The sequence below is a fragment of the Crotalus tigris genome, unplaced genomic scaffold (assembly GCF_016545835.1).
Source record: "Crotalus tigris isolate CLP2741 ecotype Arizona unplaced genomic scaffold, ASM1654583v1 scf7180000017701.1507938, whole genome shotgun sequence".
NCBI classification, from domain to species: Eukaryota; Metazoa; Chordata; class Lepidosauria; order Squamata; family Viperidae; genus Crotalus; species Crotalus tigris.
The window spans coordinates 735,523-762,068 of record NW_024096577.1 but is presented as its reverse complement, the minus strand read 5'-3'; the positions used below and the strand labels follow the sequence as shown (position 1 = coordinate 762,068).

The window sequence follows — 26,546 nt, the reverse complement described above, 5'->3', positions numbered from 1 at the left end:
CTGTTTTATTGGTTTAAATTAATGGCAAAGTTATTTGCTAATCTCTTCCAATGAAATGCCACCTTTTTCGAACTCCTTCCTCACCCAAGTATAACTCCAGCTAGAGATGCATTAGGGCAGGGCTCTTCAAACTTGGTCCTTTTATGACTTGTGGATTTCAACTCCCAGAATTCCTTAGCCAGCCACGTTGGCTGAGGAATTCTGGGAGCTGAAGTCCAGAAATCATAAAAGGGCCAAGTTTGAAGACCCCTGCACTAGGGCAAACCTGGTGGGGATAAAATTAGAAAGCAACACAGCTACAAAGAGCATCTGTAGGACCCACTTTCTCTTGATCCTGCTGCTTCTGCCAAGCAAGCTATGCACTTTGAGAGTTTCTCTGATGGAAAGAGTGATATTCTAGTGGAGGAACCTGGATGGGCCTAGGTCTAGGACAGGGGTCGGCAACCTTAAACACTCAAAAAGCCACTTGGACCCTTTTCCCAGAGAAAAGAAAACACTGGGAGCTGCAAAATTTTGTGTGTGTGTGCGCACACACACACAGGAGACGGGGAGCTTGATTGAAGAGTTTAATTAAAAAGAAATAGAGGCTGCTGTGCATGAGTTCTCTCTCTCCCTCCCTCCCTCCCTCCCTCCCTCTCTCTCCCCCCCTCTCCCTCTCTCCGATCTTCTGCTTGCCTGGCAAGCTGGCTTCACGCTGTCCTCCAACAAGCTGACACACATTCTTATTGGGTTGGCTGTCTCCTACCCTTGGTCTGCCAGTCCTCTTCCCCCACTCAGTGTGAGTGTGTGTGTATGTGTCTGTGAGTGAGTGAGAGAGAGAGACAGAGAGACAGAGAGACAGAGAGAGACAGAGAGAGCTGCTGCTTCCTGCTTCCCCCTGCTTCTTGCTGAGATGCAGCAAAGACAGGAACCCTGCCCAATAAGCTTGTCAGCTTGTCGGACGACAGTGTGAGGCCACTCTCTTTTTTACATACAAACACACAGAGAGAGAGAGAGAGAGAGAGAGAGAGAAGGAGAAGGCTCAAAGAGCCACATGTGGCTCCGGAGCCGTGGGTTGCCGACCTGTGGTCTAGGAAGAGGTTTCAGTGTTACCTGTAACCAGGTAAGCATTAGGATCCATGCAGTCTTTCTTAGGCAAAGTTTCTCCAAGAGGCTGAACTTCAAAGCAAAAGAGAGCAAAATCGTCATCCACTTTCCACTTCAGAGTAAAATTCCTTCCGGACAGACTGACGTTCAGAAAATTGGGACCTAGGACTGTAGAATCATAGTGTTAGAAATTAATATTAAGGCTATCTAGTGCTGGCTGGAGAATTCTGGGAATTGAAGTCTACACATTCTTAAAATTGTTAAAGTTAGGCAACATTACCCTAGTCAGTGAATGAGCCTTGTGTATGTAGCATCTCTGACAGATGTGTGCCCTACTTTTTCTGAAATCTCACAAAAGAAGGGCCATGGGGCAACAATCTTCCAATGAGGGGTGTCAAACTGCCAGCCCGCAGGCCAGACGCGTCATCCGGAAGCCACGCCCACCCCATTGCTGGCAATGCCAAAACTGTCCTGATACGTTGCACAATGTCACAGGACGTGGTGAGTTTGAGATCTCTGTTCTAATGCAATAAAAGATATTGGAGATATGTTTACAATATGCCACTGTTATTGCCATAGAATATGCTCAAACCTGAGCTTTTACCCATAATTCATTTTTATGTGTACCCAGATTCACTTTTTGTCTTCTGCCAATTTCATTCTAGGTCTCTCTCTTGATATTTCATTTCCTGAAGCTCCTCAATAAACCAGGATTAGTAAAACAGACAAAAGCCATTCAGAGCACATCTATTCAAGTTGCCATCACCCTTATGTTCCAACTGGTAAGCCTTGGTAGGAATAGTTCACCAGGATCTTGGGAATTTCTCTAAAAGCTCTCAGATATCAATTGGATGCATCAGATGTCTGGGACAGACTGTTTAAATATGTAGTTCCATCTTTCCTGTAAAGATTGGTGACACTGATCAGTTCAATGGCAATCAGAGAGTCACCTGACGGAGAGATGTTCCAGAGAAATTCTTCTAGGACGGACTATGTTGGTCAATTTATATTGCTTGAAATATAAAGGCGAGATTGATAGTGGAAGAGAATTCCCATACAAAATGAGATTACTAGAAGATGGTTGCTCTGATGGATTGGGTTTGCAAAGGGGAAAGTGGTGTGATGGATTATAGTGAAGCAGCAGTTTCCCAGAAAGGAGGGAGCACACTCCAGGGAAAAGAGACAAGAGACAATACAGCCTGAAAATGGATTAGAGAAAGAAGAAGATATTTAAGATAACTGCTCCGTAGAAACCCCCCCCCCCCCAGGATATATCTATTAGCATTATAGTACAGATAGTCCTTGATTTACAACAGTTCATTTAGTGACCATTTGAAGTTACAATGACACTGAAAAAGTACTACTACTACTACTACTACTACTACTACTACTACTACTAATAATAATAATAAAAAGTTGGAAGGGACCTTGGAGGTCATCTAGTCCAACCCCCTGCTCAGGCAGGAAACCCTATATCATTTCGGGCAAATGGCTGTCCAATCTCTTCTTAAAAACTTCCAGTGTTGGAGCATTCACCGCTTTTGGAGGCAGGTTGTTCCACTGGTTAATTGTTCCAACTGTCAGGAGGTTTCTCCTTAGTTCTAGGTTGCTTCTCTTCTTGATTAGTTTCCACTCGTTGCTTCTTGTCCTGCCTTTAGGTGTTCTGGAAAATAGCCTGACTCTCTCTTCTTTGTGGCAACCCCTGAATATCAGAGTGAGGTTTTTCACACTACCATTGCAGCATCCTCATGGCCATGTGATCAGAATTCAGACACTTGGCAACTGGCTCATATTTATGATGGTTGCAGTCGCCCAGGGTCACGTGATCACCTTTTGCAACCTCTGACAAGCAAAGTCAATGGGGAAGCCAGATTCACTTAACAACCGTGTTACTAACTGCCGTGATTCACTTAACTATGGCAAGAAAGGTTGTAAAATGGGGCAATACTCACTTAACTGTCTCACTTGATAACAGATATTTGGGGCTCGATGGTGATCATAAGTCAAGGACTCCCTGTAGTATACAGTAGGTTTAGTCTGGCAAGATTCTGTCTCTATTGTGTAAGCAAATAAAGAACTGAACTTTGGCTGAATTATTCTATGTTGCTCTTGGGCTGCGCCTGACCGTTGCTTTGTATACCAACCTGCATTTTGTTCTGGTGGTAGCTTAAAGGAATAAGCTGGAGAATGTCCCACTTTGTTAAATGCCACCAGCGAAATGTTATATTCAGCTGCAGAAAGAGCAGTGTAGCACCTAGTTGCACCACGTACGATAATGTTGTATTTTTCCAAGCCAAAAAGGCACTGCTTGCAGGCCAGCATCACAAAAGTGAGATTATAGCTCACTTCCCCTTGCTCCATAGGAGGTCTCTGCAAAAATACAAAAGAGAGCATAGAAAGCATTTCCCAAGCCACCAGCTTGTCTGGGGAAATACCTCTTGGGCATTCAGCTCTAAAAGATCTCCAGAGACCTTGACATCAGGCCTTATGACCCACTTACCCTCTTCTTTTTCGGATTCTTGAATTAAGGAAGGTTGTCACCTTGTAAAATAAAATGACAGACTCTGGCTTTATTTACAAGAACACTCTGGGCTCTACATTGGCCCTACGGACACCTTTAGCAGGTGAAAATAATGGGTGACTGAAATCCAGGAGTTTATTCACAAATGTGTATTTCTGCCCTCCAATCATCACCACCAGCTGAATGGTCAATCAGCCCCGAACATATAACTTTCATAACTAAAGAGCTTGAATGTTTGCATTGCATGTTCTTCTCGACTTCTGTCTGGTTAAGAAACAATGTTTTTAATGTTTTAAATGCAGGCAGTCCAAATGCAGGTTGGATTAGGAGTCTGAACCAAAGGATGTTTAAATGATCGATTCCAAGCAGATGCCCCAAAGGCTGAATGAAAGCATTCCTCTTACCCCCCACTGCAGAGTCACAGTCCTCAGGCCTTTCTTTCCTAGGGACCCCACAGTATAATTTACTGAGGGACTTCTGAGGATTTCTGGAAGAAACAAAATACATCTTTTAGACCAGTGGTTCTCAACCTGTGGGTCGGGACCCCATTTGGGGTCGAACGACCATTTCATGGAGGTCGCCAAACAACGCAGTCTGCCATTTTCCCCCCTTTTCCTTAGCTGTGCTACTCCCTTTTATTCTATTGGCTTTTGAAAGCCAATAGAATAGACTCTCTTGAATAGAGTCTAATTCTATTGGCTTTCAAAAGCCAATAGGAATTGTCCAGGCTGTCTCTGCCCTGCTGAGCCCGCCAAAAGTCCCATTCTGCAAACGGTGCTGCACCAGTTGAGTAGTCCTCGACTTACGACCGGTTGGGGGTCGCGGCATTAAAAAGGTTGAGAACCACTGTTTTAGACTCTGGAAACTTTGCTAATCGGTCCCCAACCCCCTTTATTTGAGTCTTGTCTTCTTCCTTCCACAGTCTTAGAAGAGGAAACAAATCAGTCAGGGACAAGTTACAAGATAACACACGCACCCATGCACACACACACACACACACACACACACACATCTCTCACCTGTGGGAATAAGGAAGATTTCGCTCCAGCTGCTCCAGTGACTGCTTGAGTGATCAGTTCGATACCGAACCTGCGCTTCATAAGGGATATTTTTTCCCAGATGACACGTGGCAACTAGACAAAGGCAAGGATATCTGGATCAGTTTTCGATTGTCTCCTGTTATGACCCAAGTGGTCAAGACAAGGCAGGCCTTTAGAGAGTCCTTTACTGCTCTCAATAAGTGCTAAACAAACAACCCTCCAATGACTGGTAAGGCTCCACCCCGCGCTACTGTGACAATAGCCCAAATATTACCAGGAAAATCCACAGTGCAAAGTCCAGGCATGAGACAAATGGCAGTCCTCAGGGCAAAGACAAGATACATGGCAAGGGCAGTTCTGAAGGTAAAGCAAAGCAAAGGGCAAAAGCAGTTCACAAGGCAAGGGCAAGACCAACGGCAGTCCCCAAAGCAAAAGGCGAAAAGCAGTCCTCAAAGCAAGGCAAAAGGCATGAGTCAAAGCCGGGGGAGTGTAATCCAAAACAAACAATTGTTCCTGGCAAAGACTAACTCCCGGGGCTTCTCCTTAAATCAGTCTACTCCAGGTGTTCCTTATGAGGAGGAGTGGGGTGACCTTCTCCCAAGTAGCCTTGCAGCCCTTCCCTGAGGTTGCCTATGCAATGCTCTCTGTGCCCTTGGATTGAGTGGTGGAGGCATCTATTCCTCATCAGAGGGGATCTGCTGCCTGTCAGTGCCACTGCCTTTCAGCAGCTGATCCTCCCCTGTGTCTGTGAAGGCAGGCAGCCCTTCATCTGGTTGACCATCTCCCCCAATGCCTGAGGGGTCTGGGACAGCATCAGCCTCAGCCCCTGACCTCTCCAAACATGCCAAGAGAGACGTGCCCTCTCTGTTGGATGGTCCTGGTTCCTCCTCCTCCTCCTCCAAACTGGGCTCTGAGGGGGCCATGACCTAGAGCAGGGCTTTTCAACCTTTTCATCCATTGTACCTTTTTTAGGATATGGCAACATCCGAGTACCACCAGTCGCTTAGCAAGGTGTCAAAAACTTGATGACCTCCCCCCCAAAAAAACCCAAAGAAAAGAAAAAAGTGATGAAGTACAGGTAGTCCTCGACTTACAACAGTTCGCTTAGTGATTGTTCGAAGTTACAATGGCACTGAAAAAAGTGCCCCCCAAGGCACAGCTGAGCAAGACACCTGCCTGCCCGCCCGGCGGCACTCTTCCTCCTGTCCGAGGTTTTCATTGTTGTGAGCATTTCTGTTGAGGATTGGCAGCGGGGGTGGGGTGGGGGTGGGTGTTTGGTTTTTATTCCCCCCCCCCCGTCTGCTGGGTGGTTGCAGCAGGTTCTGGTCACTTTACATGACCCTGGGACATTGTGACCATCATAAATATGAATCGGTTGCCAAGCATCTGAATGTAAATCATAAGACCCTGGAGATGCTGCAACATTCCAGCTGATCGATGCTTCTTCTGGGCTCAGCAGAAGCATCAGGATCAGCGCCAAACTCCAGCTGGAGCCTGGCACTGATCCTGGCACTTCCGCTGAGCCCTGACAGCCCTGCAGCTCCAGCCATCTCTCGCTCAGGCTTGTCCACTGCTGCCACCGGTTCAGCTCATTCTCCTCCCCGCTATTTTTCTAGGATGGTTGCGTACCACCTGCCAGGTGCCAATGTAACACAGGTGGTACCCATACCACTGGTTGAAAAGCCCTGACCTAGAGTGTAGTCTCTTACTAGCAGTTAAGGAAAGTTATCTGTAGAACTGCTTTCTTTTGTGTCCTGTCTCTTTCACTGTAAACTACCCAGAATTTAGCTATTCAAGCATGAAGGTGGCAGCGAACCCAATTTATCACATGGATTTCATTCAGAAATATCAATGGAACACTTGCTTCCCAGAGTCGGGGGTGTTCCATCACTACAGGTTTTCAATTAAAAAAATTGGACAAGCATTTGTCTGGGATGTTATGAGGGGATTAGATTTGAAGAGCTCCCTTCCAGCCCTATGATTCTATATCAGTTTAATGGCTTATAGCAGGGGTGGGGAACTATGGCCCTTTTATGATCTGTGGACCAACTCCCAGAATTCCTAAGCCAGCATGGCAGGCTCAGGAATTCTGGGAGTTGAAGTCCACAAGTTATAAAGGGGCCGTAGTTCCCCACCTCTGGCTTACATTATTGTATTCCATGATTCAAACACATTTTGGCAACATCTTCTTTCTCTGTGTTTCTACAATGTTCACTTCACTTCATCCCCAGCCCTTGGATGAGGCCAGTGTAAATCATCCTTACTAGTGTTAAAGGGAATATTTTCCTTTAAGCGATAGCATCCCACAGTGGCCTAAACTTGTAGAGGCTGTCACCTTGGAATGAGGTCAGATGACTGACAGTGAAGAAATGTAAGGGTGGAAGAAGAGAGACCAGCAATAGGTTCTGCACATTATGCCTCTGAACAAAGCAGCACTTCCATTGGAGGAGCAAATTTGTAACAATTGTACTAGCATGATTACAATTCAGTGTGTTGGTATTAACCTATAAAATCCCGTATGATTGGTGCAGAGGTTATTTCCAAGATTTAATTCTTCTTCATTCAATGAATTGAATTCTTTCAATCTACATGGCTGCCTAACTAACAAATTGTAATATGGCTAACTAATGTATAATTAAAAACCAATGCAATTCTAGCAAATAAATGAAAAGCATGATATAGTCAAGGACAGTCATTAAGTAACACCCATTACAGATAGGCTTATCTATCATCCTGATTCAATCCGGGGAGAAAAGTCAAGTCTTCAAGGACATATGCTGGTTCCGGGCTATCTGGGTTTTATGAGGTGGATTGAGTTGAGGGAACATGACTAGGTCAAGAAGGGCCAGAATTGATGCATCACCCCCATCCAGCCCCACCACAAGTGAAATGAATGCCATCTCAGTACTGACTCCTGGTCTGAAATCTAACTCAACAGAGTCTGGGTGATCCCTTTCTTCCAGGGTCCTCTTAAGCTGATCACCTTGTCAACCACCTTTCCTAAAAAGAGATAGAGATAGAACAAATGTTCTCTAACACCATCAGATGTAGCAATGACTTCCTGAGGAAGGGATCAACAACTGATTCATTAAGAGCCAGTAGAACTGCCCTCTCGTTCAAGGATGCATTCACCATCATCTAGATCAGGGGTTCTCAACCTTGGCAACTTTAAGACTTGTGGACTTCAACTCCCAGAATTCCTCAGCCAGCTTTGCTTGAAGTCCACAAGTCTTAAAGTTGCCAAGGTTGAGAACCCCTGATCTAGATTCAACCATGCGTTCCCTGCCTAGAGGCCTTAACCAGCCAGGAGGTACATAGATTTAATTCACAGGTGACCATACCAACAGCTTTAGGTACTCAATCCACTTCAACAGGACTAAAGGCTCACATTTGTCCCAGATAACAAGCAAGGCTGTGCCTCAAGCAACTCGAAAGGACCTGTGCAGTTAGAATCCAAATTAGGGTGGATCTGATTAATTTTATCTGGCAGATGCCTAGACAATTCTTCACAGCAGCTCTGCAAATGTTTCTCAGATTCCCTTCCTTCCCCAAAATTGGGTCATCCTGATCAGAGCTGGTGGCTAGCTACCTGCAGACATGTTAAGAGCAGAAAAATAGCTATGTTTTGTTAGTCTTATTGACACAAGGTAATCCTTAAGGTTACCCTTAATAAAGGATTTTGCTCATGTTTCATCACATTCAATGTTTGTTCCTTTCCATCAGTACTCTAAGTGTCTCTTTCTACTTCATCTCCCAGAGTTCCTTTGAAAACCAGGAGGATCTTCATGATCCATATATAGAAAGAGTGCACATAAGCATAATCCAGTTTAAGATCCCTTCATTCCATGCAGTGATTACAATAAGATCTCAGCTGAACTGTGCACTAGAACCCTAGGAATAATTATTCTTATGTAACAGTTGTAGACATTTGCCTAGATAGAGATCCTTCACTTATTTTTTAAATTTTTAATTATTATTTTATATTGGCGAAATAATAACTTTTATTTTTGGTGAAATCTGCAACCAAAATACAATAGGACATAACAACAACAACAACAACAATAATAATAATACAGTGATAATTCAGTCATAATAGAAATGAATATAAGGGAGTGATTAAAATGAAATTCCCCAAAATCTAAAAAAAGAAAATTTCATACTAATATGAATATTGAACTAGTTCCATTCTTTAACATGTTACTAAATCTAGACCTTATCAGTTGCTAGGTGTGGTGACATGTATAGGGTTTATTATTTTCTTGGTTATACTGCAAATTACCAGAAGACTTTTTGAGAATTCAGGGATATGTAAGTACAGTAAATAAATAGCTACATATTTTTTTAGCAATAGCACTTAGATTTACAGTATATATTGCTTCATAGTGCTTTACAGCCCTCTCTAAGCGGTTTACAGCATCATTATTGCTCCCAACAATCTGGGTCCTCATTTTATCAACCTTGGAAGGATGGAAAGCTGAGTCAACCTTGAGCCAGTCAGGACTGAACTCCTGGCAGTAAGCAGAGTCAGCCTGCAATACTGCATTTTAACTACTGTGCCACCACGGCTCTTTCCTAGTGGCTCAAGGTTGATTCAGAAGTGGGTTGACATATTGGCACAATTTATATCAAGCTGGGTCATGAACATTCGTGATTTATTGCATTTAGGTCCTATTAGTCTAACATCCTATCTGCCACAATGTCCTTCAAGAAAACTTCAAATATAGCAGGAGCTTAATTTTTGCAATAAGCCATGAGAAACCCATCATCATGTTCTTTGATGGCGAATGCCACTTATTTTAAAACAGTAAGAATTCAGAAACAATTGGTACATTTACTTATTTATTTATATTTCACATTTCTGAACTGGGTCCATCTCTCAAAGACGGATTCTGGGAGATGTACAATAAAACAGCAAAGATCAGAAGACAAAAGAGTATGCTCACCACCAAGAGTATGGTCACTCAAGATGTTGAGACTCTAGAAAGAGTACAGAGAAGAGCAACAAAGATGATTAGGGGACTGGAGGCTAAAACATATAAGGAACAGTTGCTGGAATTGGGTGTGTCTAGTTTAATGAAGAGAAGGACGAAGGGAGACATGATAGCAGTGTTCCAGTAAGAAACAAAGAAGAGGGAGTCAAGCTATTTTCCAAAGCACCTGAAGGCAGGACAAGAAGCAATGGGTGGAAACTAATCAAGGAGAGAAGCAACCTAGAACTAAGGAGAAACTTCCTGACAGTTGGAACAATTAATCAATGGAACAACCTGCCTCCAGAAGTGGTGAATGCTCCAACTCTGGAAGTTTTTAAGAACAGATTGGACAGCCATTTGTCTGAAATGGTATAGGTTTTCCTGCCTGAGCAGGGGGTTGGACTAGATGACCTCCAAGGTCCCTTCCAACATAATAATAATAATAATAATAATAATAATAATAAAAAATTAAAATGTTAAAAAATTCTAAAATTATAAAAAAAAATTAAGGAGACAAAAATAATTAAACCCAGTTAAAAATTAGCTGACCAAAGCAAAGGGAGACCTCTTATCGCACCAACCAGGTCCATATGTTTGGTAGTCAGCACTAACTATCAAAAGCACATGATTTTTAAAATTTAAAAGTCTGAATTAGAAATGGAATCAACCTACCTATTAATTCCTCCATGGTGTTATCATCCTTTTCGGAGCTACAATTTCCCTGAAAGCAACCCAGATAACATTCAAAATGAGGAAAAAGATGGTGATAAACCCTCTAAAGCAAAAAATACATCTTCTTCTCAGATACACAAAATGGAAAACCTAAATTGTTTTATGTGGTAAGACTAATAAATAGGTTATGGTGAATTTGTTTGTTTATACACATCATGTAACTTAAAACTGAGCAGGGTGAAAAATTGATTGATTGATTGATTGATATGCAAGAGCAATATAATGACTCTAGGTGGCTCCCAACAATTCATAGAAATGGTTAAAAACAAAAGTGCCTTTCCCCCACCTCCTTATGGGAGAAGTTGCAGCCTTAAACTTGACTGTTAGTTCAATGGAAGCCAAAGTGTTTTGCTTTTAAATGAGGGTATTTTTCTCCTTCTGAGGTCTGCATTCCCTCAATAATTTGTTAGGCATTGCACAGTGGGTGGGGCCAAAGCAAGGGGTGGGTGGGGCCAGAGCAGAAGTGGGTGGGGGCAATCCAAGGCTCACCTTAAATTATGGTTGAGCAGGCACTGGCCTAAGGACACAACCCTTTAGGGATGCCAAAACTGAAAGGATTTCCAAAAAGAACACAATTGAAAAAAAGCGATAAACAGTAACAATGCACTCTATCAGCCAGCGTGCCCACTCAAGGACTAAGCATAATTCTGCAGAATAGTTGCCATATGACCACAATAGGTACTGATGTAATTAAAGTGATGTAAATAGGGTGAAAATGTCTGACAAAAGAAAAAATATCCAGGGCTGAAATCTTAAGAATAAAAACAAAAAAGGAAAGGAAAGGAAAGGAAAGGAAAGGAAAGTGCCTTTTTGAGATGAGCCCGACCATAGGGGGCACCAATGTTTATTTATTTTTTAAATGTATTAATAAATGTATTATTAAATTTTAAAATTTATTGTTAAAATTATTACATTTATACACTGCACATCTCACTGTTGAAGAAACTCTAGGCAGGATAATAATAAGGTAACAAAATTAAGATCCATCTTTTTTGTTATCATATTGATGTATTCTTGTTGGGTTCTTTTTTATTGTTTATTTTATTGTTCTATTATTTTACTTCTGTTTACACTCTTTTCATTTCTTCCTTTTTAATTTCTTTGTACCCTGCCTTTATTATTTGTATAAATAACTGAAGGCAGCAAACATATTCAACAAGTTTACCTCTTCCCATTTTCCCCACAACAAAGTGACTGGCTCAAAGTTACTCAGTCACCTTTCATGCCTAAGGTGGAACTAGAACCCTTAGTCTCCTCTGATTGGGTCAGTCACCTAACTGGCTTTCATGGCTAAGGCAAGTTTAGAACAACAACAAAACAACAACAACAACAATAATAATAAAGTTGGAAGGGACATTGGAGGTCATCTAGTCCAACCCCCTGCTCAGGCAGGAAAACCTATACCATTTCAGACAAATGGCCATCCAGTCTCTTCTTAAAAACTTCCAGTGTTGAAGCATTCAGCGCTTCTGGAAGCAGGTTGTTCCACTGATTAATTGTTCTAACTGTCAGGAAGTTTCTCCTTAGTTCTAGGTTGCTTCTCTCCTTGATTAGTTTCCACCCATTGCTTCTTGTCCTGCCTTCAGGTGCTTTGGAAAATAGCTTGATTCCCTCTTTTTTATGGCAGCCCCTGAGATATTGGAATACTGCTATCATGTCCCCCCTTGTCCTTCTCTTCGTTAAACTAGACATACCCAATTCTAGCAACCGTTCCTTATATGTTTTAGCCTCCAGTCCCCTAATCATCTTTGTTGCTCTTCTCTGTATTCTTTCTAGAGTCTCCACATCTTTTTTACATTGTGGTGACCAAAACTGGATGCAGTATTCCATGTGTGGCCTTACCAAGGCATTGTAAAGTGGTATTAATACTTCACGTGATCTTGATTCTATCCCTCTGTTAATGCAACCTAGTACTGTGTTGTCTTTTTTGGCAGCTGCAACACACTGCAGCACAGAGGGGCTGCCACAAAGAAGAGAGAGTCAAGCTATTTTCCAAGGTGCCTGAAGGCAGGATAAGAAGCAACGGATGGAAACTAATCAAGGAGAGAAGCAACCTAGAACTAAGGAGAAACTTCCTGACAGTTAGAACAATTAACCAGTGGAACAACCTGCCTCCAGAAGCGGTGAATGCTCCAACACTGGAAGTTTTTAAGAAGATACTGGACAGACATTTGTCTGAAATGGTATACGGTTTCCTGCCTGAGCAGAGGGTTGGACTAGACGACCTCCAAGGTCCCTTCCAACTTTATTATTATTATTATTATTATTATTATTATTATTATTATTATTATTATTACTATTACTACTACTACTACTACTACTACTACTACTACTACTACTACTACTACTCATATTTAAGTGATTGTCCACTAGGCCTCCAAGATCCCTCTCACAGTTACTATTATTGAGCAAGGTACCTCCTATACTATACCTATATATTTAGTTTTTCTTGCGTAAATGTAGAACCTTACTTTTTTCACAACTGAATTTCATTTTGTTAGATAGCACCCAGTGTTCAAGTCTGTCCAGCTGTTTGAGAGTAGCAAGAAGAGGGTATATTCGAAAGGGTGGGGTTGTGGAAATACTGTGATCTTTAATGGGGAAAAACCCTTATGATCTGCACTGGGCCTGGAACAGAGCCCTGGGGCACCCCACTACATACTCCCGGTGTCCCGCTTTCTAGACTTAACCACTAGGCCATATGGGCTCTCTTTTTATTGTTGTAAGCCACCTAGAGTAGCCCCATGGCAAGATAGATGGTAAATAAATTTAACAAATAAATAACTAAATAAAATTAGGAAGATTAAATAAGAAAGTAAATATGACTTTGTCTAGGCTGGGCATCAAAAAGTCTAGAGTCAGCCCTGGGAGTATTGTCCGAAATGGTGTAGGATTTCCTGCCCGAGCAGGGGGTTGGACTAGATGACCTCCAAGGTCCCTTCCAACTTTACTATTATTATTATTATTATTATTATTATTATTATTATTATTATTATTACAAACTAAATAATGAAACAGGCATTGTAGCATCATGAAGCAAGCTCCGCCCATTTTAAAAAAATTGCTCACCTCCCAAAGCCACTTGGTAAGATGTAAAAAAAAAAAATTGATTAATTGAATGTATGTATGTATGTACCATATGTATGTACCGTATGTATGTATGTATGAATGAATGAATCAATGAATGAATGAATTGCATGCATACATATTGAGTGATAGTCACAATGTCTGTGGGCCCTGGGAAATGCTACATCTGTGACTGTGTTTGCATCAAGAAAGGCACTAAATGGAGCTTTATTACAAACTGCACTAAGATCATCATTCTTTAAACATTCTTGCCCTTATTCACCAAGCATTTTCCTCTCCATAATCTCTTGATGTCGTTATATTTGGAAGAATTATCTCATCTCAACGGAAGTGCCAGAGTGGGGTGAAAATGGAGGGATTTATTTTGCGACAGCTGGAGAGCAGCTGGCCCCGAGGCGAAGCCTCACCCAGGCACCTTCCTGCTCCTAAGTCTTTTCATAGGGCTAAGATTTCACACAGCTGTTTGAGAGTAGCAAGAAGAAGGTATATTCGAAAGGGTGGGGTTGTGGAAATGCTGTGATCTTTAATGGGGAAAAACCCCTATGATCTGCAGAATTTCATTGTCTGGCAATCTTCTATGTGGGAAGTTTCAAAGCATGTAGATAACAATCTCAACAGACATATACATAAGCTACCTATTTGCCTAAATGTAGAACCTTACTTTTTTCACCATTGAATTTCATTTTGTTAGATAGTGCCCAGTGTTCAAGTCTGTCAAGATCCTTCTGTATCTTAAGCCTGTCTTCTGGAGTGTTGGCTATTCCTGCCAGCTCGGTGTCATCTGCAAATTTGATGAGTTCCCATCTATCCCGTCATCCAATTCACTGATGAAGATGTTGAAGAGCACTGTGCCCAGAACAGAGCCCTAGGGCACTCCACTACACACTTCCCTCCATGTAGATGCGGTTCCATTGAGGACCACACACTGAGTATGGCCAGTCAGCCAGCTACGAATCCATCTGGTGGTGATGCTGTCTAACCCACATTTTTCTATCTTATCAAGTAGTAGGTTGTGAACTACTTTATCAAATGCCTTACTGAAGTCCAAGTAAATTATATCCACAGCATTCCTCTGATCCACTAATTTTGTCACTTGGTCAAAGAATGCAATAAGATTTGTCTGACATGATCTGTTTTTGACAAACCCATGTTGGCTTTTAGTAATAACTTTGTTTGTCTCTAGGTGTTCGCTGATTCGTTGTTTGATTATCTTTTCCAGAATCTTCCCAGGTATTGAGGTCAGGCTGATAGGTCTGTAATTTCCTAGATCCATTTTTTTTCCTTTTTTGAAGATGGGAACTCCATCAGTTCTTTTCCAGTCCTCTGGTAGTTCCCCAGTGCTCCAAGATCTTTGAAAAATATAGTTCAGTGGTTCTGCCAGTTCACATCTGCCAATTCCTTGAGAACCTTGGGGTGTAATCCATCTGGTCCTGGTGATTTGAACTCATCTAGGCTGGATAGGTGCTCACTTACCATTTTCTTGCCTATCTTGTGTTTCTAATCTAGTTTTTATGGTACTGTTTTTGATAGGTTGGACTGTTTTTTCCCTTTGTGTAAAGACAGATGCAAAAAATGAGTTAAATAGTTCTGCTTTCTCCCTGTTGCTTGTCATCTTCTTGCCACTTTCCGCCACTAATGGACCAATCATTTCTTTCACTTTTTTCTTGTTTTTTACATGTTGAAAGAAGCTATTTTTGTTATTTTTGACTTTGGTCACAAGCCTTAGTTCATTTTGAGCCTTAGCTTTCCTCACTTCATCTCTGCAGACTCGGACTATTTGCTGATATTCTGCTTTAGTTATGTGCCCTTCTTTCCACTTTTTATACTTGTCCTTTCAATTTATCAGAGAGTTCTTTATGCAGCCATGCTGGTTTCTTTTGAGAGCTGTTATTTTTCTTCTTCGTTAGTATTGTGCTAAACTGGGCTTTTATAATCTCGCTTTTCAAAATTTCCCAAGCTTCTTGAGTTGTTTCCCCTTGAGGATTCTCATCCATGGAATCCTTCCCAAGCCCTCTCTAAGTTTATTGAAATTAGCTCTCTTAAATCCAAGTCTCTAGTTTGACTACGTTCTATTGCTTGTGCTTGCATAATGTTGAATTCCAATATTGCATAATCAGTCCCCCCAAGGTTCCAGGGGCTTCAACACCTTCTATCATTTCATCTCTGTTAATGAGAATTAAGTACAATATGGCTGATCCCCTAGTTCCCTTCTCTACTCTTGGGGAGACAAAGTTGTCTGCTAGGTTTGTCAGGAATCTGTTTGATCTTCCACTTGGTGCAGAGTTTGTCTCCCAGTTGATGTCAGGGTAATTGAAGTCCCCCATCAATATTTTTTTTTTTTTTTTTTTTTTTATTAAAATTTTTCAAAAGTTTTACAAATAAAAATCCACCCCCCCCCTCCCCAACCACCCCACCCCCCCCCGACTTCCCAGAACTGGATATAGGATTATTTAACAAATTTTTAAAAATAACATTTACAATTTATAAAATAGTTAATAATAATGATTAAAAATCACAATAATAATATATATAATAATAATATGCATAACATAAACTTTAAAATCAGTAATATATACTAAGAAGAAAAAAAAAAAAAAAAAAAAAAAAAAAAAAAAAAAAAAAAATAAAAAAATGAAAAAAAGAAAAGAGAGAGACAAAGAAAAAGGAAGAAAATAGACGAAAAATATATATGAATAATAATACATAAAAATTATATATATATAAAAAGGAAAAAGAAGAAAGAAAGAAAGAAATAGCCTTCATTACAAATTATGAGAAAGCTAAATAATATTTTTCCATATCCAAATTATATTGTATGAAATTTATCCATTTTTCCCATACCGCAAAAAATTTTTCTTGAGATTGCTCCTTTAAGAAAGCCGAAATCTTTGCCATTTCTGCCAAATACGAAACTTTGTAAAACCATTCTTGTAAAGTAGGCAAAGATTCCTTCTTCCAATATTGTCCTATTAATAGCCTAGCGGCTGTAATCAAATTTAACATCAATGTAACCTCTTTAGCATCACAGTCAATAACAATACCTAATAAAAATAATTGCGGCGTAAATTTTACCCTCCTTTTAAAAATTCTTTGAATATTCCACCCTATCTTAATCCAAAAAGCTTTTATATGCTTACAGGTCCACCAAATATGATAATAGGTAGCATCCAAGTATCCACATCTCCAACATTTCGGCTGTAGATTAGGGTACATAATGGACATTTTCTTTGGGTCAAGGTGCCATCTATAAAACATCTTATAAAAATTCTCTCTTAAATTTTGCGATTGTGTGAATTTAACATTTCTTATCCAAATAAGTTCCCAAGTATCCATTGAAATCGTTTCACCAATATTCTGTGCCCATTTAATCATACAATCTTTAACTAGTTCAAGTTCTGAATCTAAATCCACTAAAACCCCATAAACTCTCTTAATATGGGTTGGCCTTTGATCTCTTACTTGTTTTAAAAAAATTCCATCTTCTCTAAGCCAGCCCATTTTACAATCCATCTTCCATCTATCCACTATTTGTCTATATTGGAACCATGAATAAGTTAAATTTTCATGTGTTAATTCTTCCAAAGATTTTAACTGCCAGTCTTGGCCATCCCATCTTAGTAACTGTACGTAAGAGACCTTATCCATATTTACCCCTTTCCTTATACCTTCTATGGCATGCCGAGGTATAGCCCATAATGGTATTTTGAAGTCACTTTTATAATACTTTCTCCACACTCTTAACAAAGAGATTCTTATAATATGAGACTTAAAAACCCAATCCACTTTTTTATTAAATATTAAATAGGCATGCCATCCAAAAAGTAGGTCCCAGCCTTCCAAATGAAGTATTTCTATATTTGTTAAATTCACCCAGTCGCTAATCAAAGTCAGTACTACAGCATCATAATACAATTTCATATTTGGCACCTTGAGTCCACCTCTCTCACGAAAATCTTGCATTATTTTAAATTTCACCCTTGGTTTCTTCCCTGCCCAAACAAATTTATTAATACCTTTTTGCCATTCATCTAAGTTACGTTCGTTCTTTAAAACAGGTAGCATTTGAAATAGAAAAATAAACTTTGGCAGGACATTCATTTTAATAACTGCAATTCTACCCAAAAGGGATAACTGTAAATTATTCCAATTTTTTAAATCCTTCTGTACCTCCATCCACAGCTTTTCATAGTTATTTTTGTACAATTTTACATTAGAAACAGATAGTGTAACCCCAAAATATTTTACCTTATCAACAATTTCAAAATCTGTTAAGTTAACTAAAGCCTGTTTATCACCATTAGTCATATTTTTAGCTAATATTTTAGTCTTATTATTATTAATTTTAAAACCAGAAACACATCCATATTGTTGAATCAATTGTAGTAATTTCACCACCGAGGAAACAGGTTGAGACAAAGTAACAACCAAGTCATCTGCAAAGGCTCTTAGTTTATATTCTTTTTTATTAATTTCTATTCCTTTTATTTCTTGAGACTCCCGAATTTTAATCAACAAAATTTCCAATGTTAAAACAAACAATAACGGGGATAACGGGCATCCCTGTCTTGTTCCCTTTTCTATTACAAAAGCCTCTGACAAACCCCCATTTACAATAATTTGAGCAGTCTGTTTTTGATATATGTTGGATAATACTTGTAATATATTTTGTCCGAAGTTCATTTCCTTAATTAAACACAACATAAACTGCCAATTCACTTGGTCAAAGGCTTTTTCAGCATCCAAAAATATCAGACCTGCAGGGACTTGGTTATTCTTTTCTAAATACTCTAGTAAGTTAATAATTTGTCTAACATTATTCTTCATGTACCTTCCAGTTATGAAACCCGATTGATCCCTGTGTATAAGCTGCTGCAAGATCCCCATAAGCCTGTTAGCTAAGATTTTTGCAAAAATTTTATAGTCCACATTTAAAAGAGATATAGGCCTATAATTTTTAGGCAAAGTGAGATCCTGACTATCTTTTGGAATCAGAGATATAAATGCATTACGCCAGGATGGAGGGATTTCTAACCCCTGTAATAACTTATTAAACAGTTCACACAACGGTTGAATCATCTCTTCTACTAAAGTTTTATAATAAATAGATGTCAACCCGTCCGTACCCGGCGCTTTGCCCAATTTTAATTGTTTAATAGCTGTAACAATTTCTTCCTTAGTAATTAAACCGTTAATCTTTTTTCCCTGATCTTCTGTTAATTTAGGAAAGTTAACTTTGCCTAAATAATTATTTATGTCTGTAGTTTGAATATTAGAACCCTTATATAATTTTTGATAATATTCTAAAAAAGATTTCTTAATCAATTCTTTCTGATAAACCAATTTACCATTATAATTTATTTTATCTATATTCCTCTGGTTCTGTTTTTTTCTTAACTGATAGGCCAACCATCTCCCTGGTTTATTAGCATTACAAAATGTATTTTGTTTCATAAATAGCAAATTGGTTGCAGCTTGATCAGCCATCAGCATATTAAATTGTGTTTTTAACAATTTTAAAGCTCCTTTAACCTTCTCATCTGAGGGATTTGAAATTAAAGATTTCTCTTTTAATTTAATCTCCTCTTCCAAGTCTTTCCGTTTCTGAGTCTGTTCCTGTCTATGCAAATTATTCATTTTTATCAAAATACCACGCATGAAAGCCTTACGTGCATCCCACACCATTGACATTGATGTTCCCTTATTCATATTTAAAGTAAAATATTCCTTTAAACATTCCTTTAATTTGTGAACATTTTTTTCTTTTTTAAATAAGTTCTCATTCACCCTCCAGGATCTCCTGTCTTCCTTCTCTGCAAACAGTTCCATCCAAACTGGACTATGATCGGACAGGGTCCTAGGAAAAATTTTTACATTCTTTACCCTGTTGTATAAATCTGTTGTAATCAAAAAGAAATCAATTCTTGAAAAAGATTGATGTCTATCTGAGAAAAACGTAAAATCCTTTTCTTCTTGATTACGTTCACGCCAATAGTCTCTCAATTCCCAATCTTCTTTCATATCGAAAAAGGCTTTAGGTAGTTTAACCTGTTTAAAAAAGGTAGAAGAGCCTTTTTTATCCATTTGTGTGTCTAAGACACCATTCCAGTCTCCCATTAAAATCACAGATCTATAATCCAACAAAGTTATTTTCTGATGTAGTAACCTGTAAAATTGCTCCTGTTGCTGGTTTGGTGCATACAACCCCACAATAAGGATTTTCTTACCATATAAACCAAGTTCAAGCATAACATATCTTCCGTAAGGATCTGATTCTAACAGGGTAGCAGATAAATTCTGTTTAACGTAGATTACCACACCCCCTTTCTTCCCAGGGGCGGGAGATACAAAATGAGATCCCAAGCGAGGATTATTTAAATATTTTGGGTCTTTAGCTGTAATATGAGTTTCTTGCAAGCAAATGATGTCATTGTTATGTTGTTTCAAATAGTGGTAAATTTTTTTTCTCTTTTGAGGAGTGTTTAATCCATTAATATTCCAGGACAGGAGCTTTGCCATCTCCCTTGGCCTTCAGCCTGGAGAAAATCCGCTCAAATTCTGCTGCTGATGAATATGTAGCAGAGCTTTTGGATCTTGCTCCTCCCACCGGCACTGAAACAATTTGCTGAGTAGATTCTCCAATTTCTTTTTCCTTTTCTTTTTTCTGTTGTTCTTTTTCTTTACGTTTATGTGCTGCACGGGTCAGTCTCTGTTCTTTAATCTCTGATTGAGACATCCATGCCACCTGTCCAGCAGTCATCATCCCTGTAGCTTCAGATTTCTGTTCCACCTCTTTATCACTCAAAACTTTCTGCATCATGGGCAAAGGAGAGCCTGCTCCCAGGACCGTTTTATAGAATTCCTTAGCTTTAGCAACTGTATTGAGTCTATAACGTGTCCCCGCATGGCTCAAAACAATGCCCATCGGAATCTCCCATCTAAATGGCATTTGTCTTGCTTTAAGTTCATTTACTAAAAAAGCAAAATCTTGTCTGGTTCTTAAAATTTTAGGTGGAATTTCCTTTAAAATAATAATATCTTGAGCAGCAATCTGAAATCTTTTATTATAAAAAGTTTGTAGAATCTGATTTCGCAAAGACTTCTTAGCAAAATATATCACCACATCTCGAGGCAGATCCCTCTGTTTTGCAACCCAGGAGTTGACTCTATAAATTCTTTCCACATCCCCACGTAACTCTTCTTTATCAATATTCAAAATAACAGCCAAGTCATTAATCACCATTTCCATCAAATCTTGAGTTTTATCTTCTTTCAGACCCCTTATTCTCAGAGCATATTCCATCTGTCTGTACTGGAACATAAGAATATCATCTTGTGAAGCCTCCACTTTTTTCTCCATATCTTGAAATTTATAATCCAGAAGTTCAACTGTTTCTTCAAGTTCCTCTACTCTGGAGTCCAGCTTCACGACCACTGAGGCCATTCCAGATAAAGCTAAAAGTATATCATCCCTCAAAATAGCATTATTCTGTTCTAAAAGCTCCTTCATCTCTTTCTTCATTTCCTCCTTAGTTTCAGATTTATTCTGATCCAAACGTTGTTTCATTTCCTCCCTAAACTGTGAGACAGCACTTACCATTATTTCTTTAATGTCTTGTGCTGATGTGCCAGATGGGGGAGGTGAAGGTGGAGTAGATTTAGGTTGCTGCACTGAAGGTATTATTTTAAGTTGTTGCTGCACAGTAGAAGTAGCAGGAGAAGAAGTTACTTTAGAGGCTGCAGTAGCTGGTTGTCGTTTTGAAGCCATTTTAATTTATCTTCCTTTCTTCTTAAAAGTACCAATAAAAATAAGTAGTCCAAGAAAAAATTAAAAATAAAATAAAATAGAATAAAGTAAAAAAAAAGCAATATTAAACAACAATTCAGCCGAACCGTCTTCTAAAGAAAAAAAAGTTTCAAAACGCCATTTTACTTTCACTCTCACTTTTCCGCCCAAAAAAAAAAGAAAGCTCGAAAAAATAAAAAAAAAATCAGCACAAACTAAATAAACTAAATAAACTAGAAAAAAAAAATAAAATAAAACTAAACTATAAATAAAATCCTTTAAACAGTTCTGTCCGGTTTAAGATTACTCACGGTTTCTGTATATTCGGAGATGGTAGCGGCGTCTCGCTTTGTTTCTGAAGAAACAAAGACAGCTGAGAGGCGGAGAAGCAATGAACTCCGAGGGAACCTCTTTCTCCCCCTAAAAATAAAAATCCAGGGAGAGTTAAGAGGTTCTACCTCTATTCATGCAATCTCTACCCCTTCCCTTCGCCCGGGAAGGGGATTGCGAGCCGCGGGCCAGCTGGTAAACGCTGTGCTCCGCGGATCTGACACCTTCTCAGGAGGACGGCTACAAAGTAGCCGCCATCTCCACCGCTTCAACCACCGGAAGTCCGTCCCCCATCAATATTGTGATGTGCTTCCTACATATCTTAGTTAACTGACTAGCAAAAAGTTCATCTATTTCCTCTGTTTGGTTGGGTAGCCTATAGTATACACATTTCCCCCCCCCCTTTTTATATTGGCCCAAATGCATTCAAGACAGTTTTCATCATTGTTGTGCTCTATTTCTGTAGAGATGTAGTTATCTCTTATAGAGAGAGCAACTCCACCTTCTCTTTTATTTAGTCTTGTTTCTTTTAAATAATTTAAATCCCTCTAGCTGTGTGGTTGAATAGAGGTGGTTGAATCCAAAGCTAGCAAGTCTTGCCTGCCTAGGTAGAGAAGCTTGGTGGACACCATCAAACATGGCCATTGTTTCGAATGTTTACACACAACTTACCAGTGTCCAGTTTGTATGGTGGAACTGACTTATCCTGACTTGGTTTAGTGTAGAGCGACAAGTGCTGGATCCAGGCCATTTCAAGGTCAGGATACCTTTCGATCTAGAAATGCTGATAGACTTGGCTGATGGTGGATTAAATTTTACTGGAATGAAAAGACAACAGCTGAGGCTACTTAGTAAGAGACAGATGTGCAAGACTATAAACACAAGATACTAGGCCCCTTCAGTCATTTTTGTACACTAATTTTTCTCTCCCCTCCCATAATCCCTTAGGGTTTTTTTTATTTTAGTTCAGCTCATCTGCTCATTTTCACCATCCTTTTTATTGAGGGCTTAGGAACAACAATTATGAATATCACCCAGGGACAGCCAGCCAGCCTTCCAGTTCCACTGATGTGCTAAGATCGCACTGGTGCAGTGTCTGAGCTTGGCATTCAAAAATGTCTGTGTTGGTAAAGTGAAATTCATAATACCCACAATTTTCTCTACCTATGATAAAAAATTGTTCCAAAATGAAGCGGAATCGTACTTATTTTCAACTCTTAGATATCCCTAGCTGCTGTCTTTGGAATCATGTTACCCACCATAAGCTGAAAAGGTGAATAAGGAGCCACCTCAACAGTTTGTCTTCTGGTAAGCTGGACTTGTGGGGTTTGCAACTGTTTTAGTTCTTTAGTTCATCCCTGGCCATGCCCACAACAACTCATTCACAAGTAGAATTTCCCAAATTCCAATTTCCAAACTTTCCCTTTCACCTTGCAACATGCACCCCCCAAAAAACACCTAAAGCTGCCCTTTCTGTTTGTCCCAAAATGTGGCCAGAAGCAGAATCAAGAGCATTAGAATACAGCAGGGCAGTGTTTCTCAGCCTTGGCAGTTTGAAGGTGTGTGGACATCAACTCCCAGAATTTTGCAGCCAGTAAGGCTGGCTGTGGAATTCTGGGAGTTGAAGTCCACACATCTTTAAACTTCCAAAGTTGAGAAACACTGTAATGAGAGATACTTCGTGCTGTAGGAAGTTCACGTTTTGGCTTCTTTTAACTTACTGGCTTCCTTGAGCAGCAGTGTATGATTTTTTGAGACCCGAGGAGGACCGTCCCTAGGCACGCTTTCTACCCAGACAGTAACATTTCTTAGAGCGTAGAACGTGTCCGTGCTAAAAATAAAGTGGGTGGCCTTTTCAACCTCAAATGTCTTTTTCTTCCCTTCTGTTTGATCCCTGTGGGTGAGAAAGGGGAAAGAGAAGTTTGATTAGCTATTAAAGCAGTGTTTCTCAACCTTGACAACTTTAAAATGTGGGGTCCTTAGTGCTCTCCTAGTTTAGTGGTTTTCTTGCAGACGTTTCATTACCAAACTAGATAATGTCATCTGTTCACCACGGAGTTACAGCTCTTGTCTTCAGTCAGTATTTTAAGATGTACAATATGGACTTCAACTCCTGGGGTTCTCTGGCCCCGGCATGCTTACGTCCACACATCTTAAAGTTGCCAAGGGTGAGAAACCCTGCACTAAAGCAAGAAAAAGGAATGCTTCGATAGCAACCTGAGAAAAGTAGCCATCTGGCAACAAAATCTCTTATATTGTGGGAGAAAAAAACTTCCCAGTCAGAATTTCTTTCTTTATCATGCTGGTTTGTTTTCCTCTTTTGCAAAACTGATGTATAGCCTAGCTTCCAATTCTCAGCAGTTTACAAGAAATGAGCGATAATAGAAATAAAATCAAAAAATCCATTCATGGAATAATAGACAAGACTATTAAAAGCTCCAATAGACCCAGTGTGTTTGAATGTTCTCTTAGAGAAGGTTGGTTTGGCCATCTTTGAAGCATCAAAGCAGGGGCACCTTTTAAGTCATGCCAGAGGGAAGAGAATGCTTCTGAAGTGAATTTTTATTTTTTTTTAAATTTGTATCCCGTCTTTATTTTTTTTTTCATAAACAACTCAAGGTGGCAAACCTATCCAATATATCTTCTTTATCTTATTTTCTCCATAGCAACAACTTTGTGAGATGAATTGGGCTGAGAAAAAGTGACTGGCCCAAGGTCATCTAGCTGTCTTACACGGCTAAGGTGGGACTAGAACTCACAGCCTCCCACTTTGTAGCCTAGTGCCTTAACCACTAGACCAAACTGGCTCTAAGCTTGAAATGGTCAACCTTCAGCTCCCAACCCTCCAATTTCTTTCTGGGTAGGCATCCAGAGCATGATATTGCTATAATGAGTGCTTGGAAAAGACTAGTTATAAAGATAGGTAAGTTTTAAGATTCTATATGGGACCACTGGTGAACATTGAAATGGCCCCAGTCCACTCAGGGTTATTTACTATAAACACGGGCTTTTGCACTATTCAGTATGTGAAAACCAGCTGCACTTTCTGATGAATGTGAAAGTTCTGGTTGTAGTTACAAAAGATTAATTAAATACATCAAGGTCTTTTTTTTTCTTTTTCCCCTTCTACCCCACACTTTCCCCTTTTTCCTCCTCTAGTTTCCCATTATTCTCATTTTCTTTGCATTTTGAATTCTGACAAACTAATAAAAATTTTAAACAGGGAAAATTAATTAAATACAGGTTGGCAATGTACTCAACACAGCACTGCCTTAAAAGTATTTATGGCTCTTTAGCCTCAGGAGGATGCGAGAAAAAAGTTATAAAATGTGAATAAAGAAATACATCCTCACCCCCGTCCCAAGAATCCAAGATCAGCAAGTATAGACTGGAATCAGGAGTAATAAAAGTATTTTTTTTTAACACAATGCATAATTAAAGCAGGGAATTTGTTGCCAGGAACAGGAGCAACGGCCACCAGATCAGATATACTGTATATATATATATATAATGTACCATGGAGTCATTTTCAATATATGCACTAAATCAGGGAGGGAGGGAGAGAGGGAGGGAGAGGGAAATTTATAACAGAGCATCAACAGGCTTGGGTCAGCATTCACCTAAAGTTGAGGATGTAGTTGACATCTTCTTTACATCCAGTCTCCCAGGAGCAGTTCATAAGACAGTGGAAGGATGCTTCACAGCAGGGCTTGTAGCAAATCAAATTCTGGGGAGCACAATTGCCAGGATCTGCAAACATAGGACAAAGAATGATATTCCTGGAAATCTTGGAATTAGGAAGTAGTAATGTAAGGTGTTATTTATTTAGGGCCACCCTTATCCTGCTTTTCCCATAGAATACAGCTCACTTTGGCCAATTGTCAAACAACATCCACAAAAATGCAAACTAAAAATACGTTAATACATGCACACAGACACACATACGCGCACGCGCACACACAGACACACATACACACACACCCCAAAGCCCCAAAGAGAGCTAAAGATAATATCTACAGTAAGCAGAAACCGTAACATCAGATTATAACCCTTTACTTAATGAATGGAAAGTTTACTAAATTTCTGCTCTTTTTACAGTTACATATTTGAGTTAGCTGCCCAGATTTATTTGAATAACACTGATATGCAGAAAAACGGATAAGATGGCAAAACTTTAAATCGAGGAGTTTTGCATTCTCCTTATTCCTCCTCCCTATATCTTTTTAAGGAAACTCCCAAGCAGATGAGAAAGTTATTCTAAATTTATTTTAGGTATTTATTTATATGCAGTCCAGTTCTCCCACATTTCTATTTCATAGCAGATGGCAGATTAAGGAAGAACACTTGAAAGCATGAAAGGAAGCTATGGTTTCTGTATCAGCATGGCTGGCTTTATTGCTTTCTGGTCTTCCCTCAAATGAGATAAACTTACCGCTCAAGAGTTCTGGTGCAGCCAACCACACCATCACCACCACTGCAATGACAACTTGTACCATATTCAGTTTCTTCCAGCTTGAGTGATGGGTGTTTCTCTCCTCCTAGAGGTGCTGGTTATTGCGGGGGTCTATCGTCCCTTGCAGAGAAGTCTGCCCCTGGCTCCTGATGGGAGGCAGATACACCTGATCTGACAAGTAGGGCCTCCCTTGCCTGATTCAACTCAATGGTCTCTCCACTCAAGGCACTTTCATGGAGAGCTGTGCACGTTTTTCTGATTTTCTCTTTCACTTTGCTTCCAGCAAAGCGTTAACCACAGAACATATTGACTCAGCAGCACACACACACATACATGCATAGGTCTGAGTTCTTTCATGAAGGATGATGTTTGTGCATACCATGTGAGCTAATTTGCAGAAACAGCTTTGCTTCTTCTTTCTCACAAGGAAAACCTACTAGTGTGAGACCTAGAACAACTTTCATACGCTCTGGGTTGACATAGACTACTTCTGAGTTGTGAGGTTTCATTTAGTAACCTTATCATGCACAAACTTCATCAATGT

At 39.7% G+C, this 26,546-nt stretch overlaps 1 protein-coding gene across 3 annotated transcripts in view; it reads right to left on the bottom strand.

Moving 5' to 3' along the window:
• Positions 1-26,546, bottom strand: part of IL12RB1 (interleukin 12 receptor subunit beta 1) — a 67,392-nt gene that overhangs the window by 9,845 nt on the left and 31,001 nt on the right. For all 3 annotated transcript variants that reach the window (XM_039338499.1, XM_039338496.1, XM_039338500.1), the window contains 9 exons: positions 25,982-26,148; positions 25,170-25,299; positions 23,271-23,443; positions 22,222-22,367; positions 10,290-10,338; positions 4,627-4,740; positions 4,012-4,094; positions 3,231-3,456; positions 1,093-1,254 (listed from right to left, as the gene is read on the bottom strand). In XM_039338499.1, coding sequence (XP_039194433.1) covers positions 1,093-1,254; positions 3,231-3,456; positions 4,012-4,094; positions 4,627-4,740; positions 10,290-10,338; positions 22,222-22,367; positions 23,271-23,443; positions 25,170-25,299; positions 25,982-26,045 — 1,147 coding nt within the window. In that variant the 5' untranslated portion in view covers positions 26,046-26,148. The remainder of the gene's footprint in view (positions 1-1,092; positions 1,255-3,230; positions 3,457-4,011; positions 4,095-4,626; positions 4,741-10,289; positions 10,339-22,221; positions 22,368-23,270; positions 23,444-25,169; positions 25,300-25,981; positions 26,149-26,546) is intronic.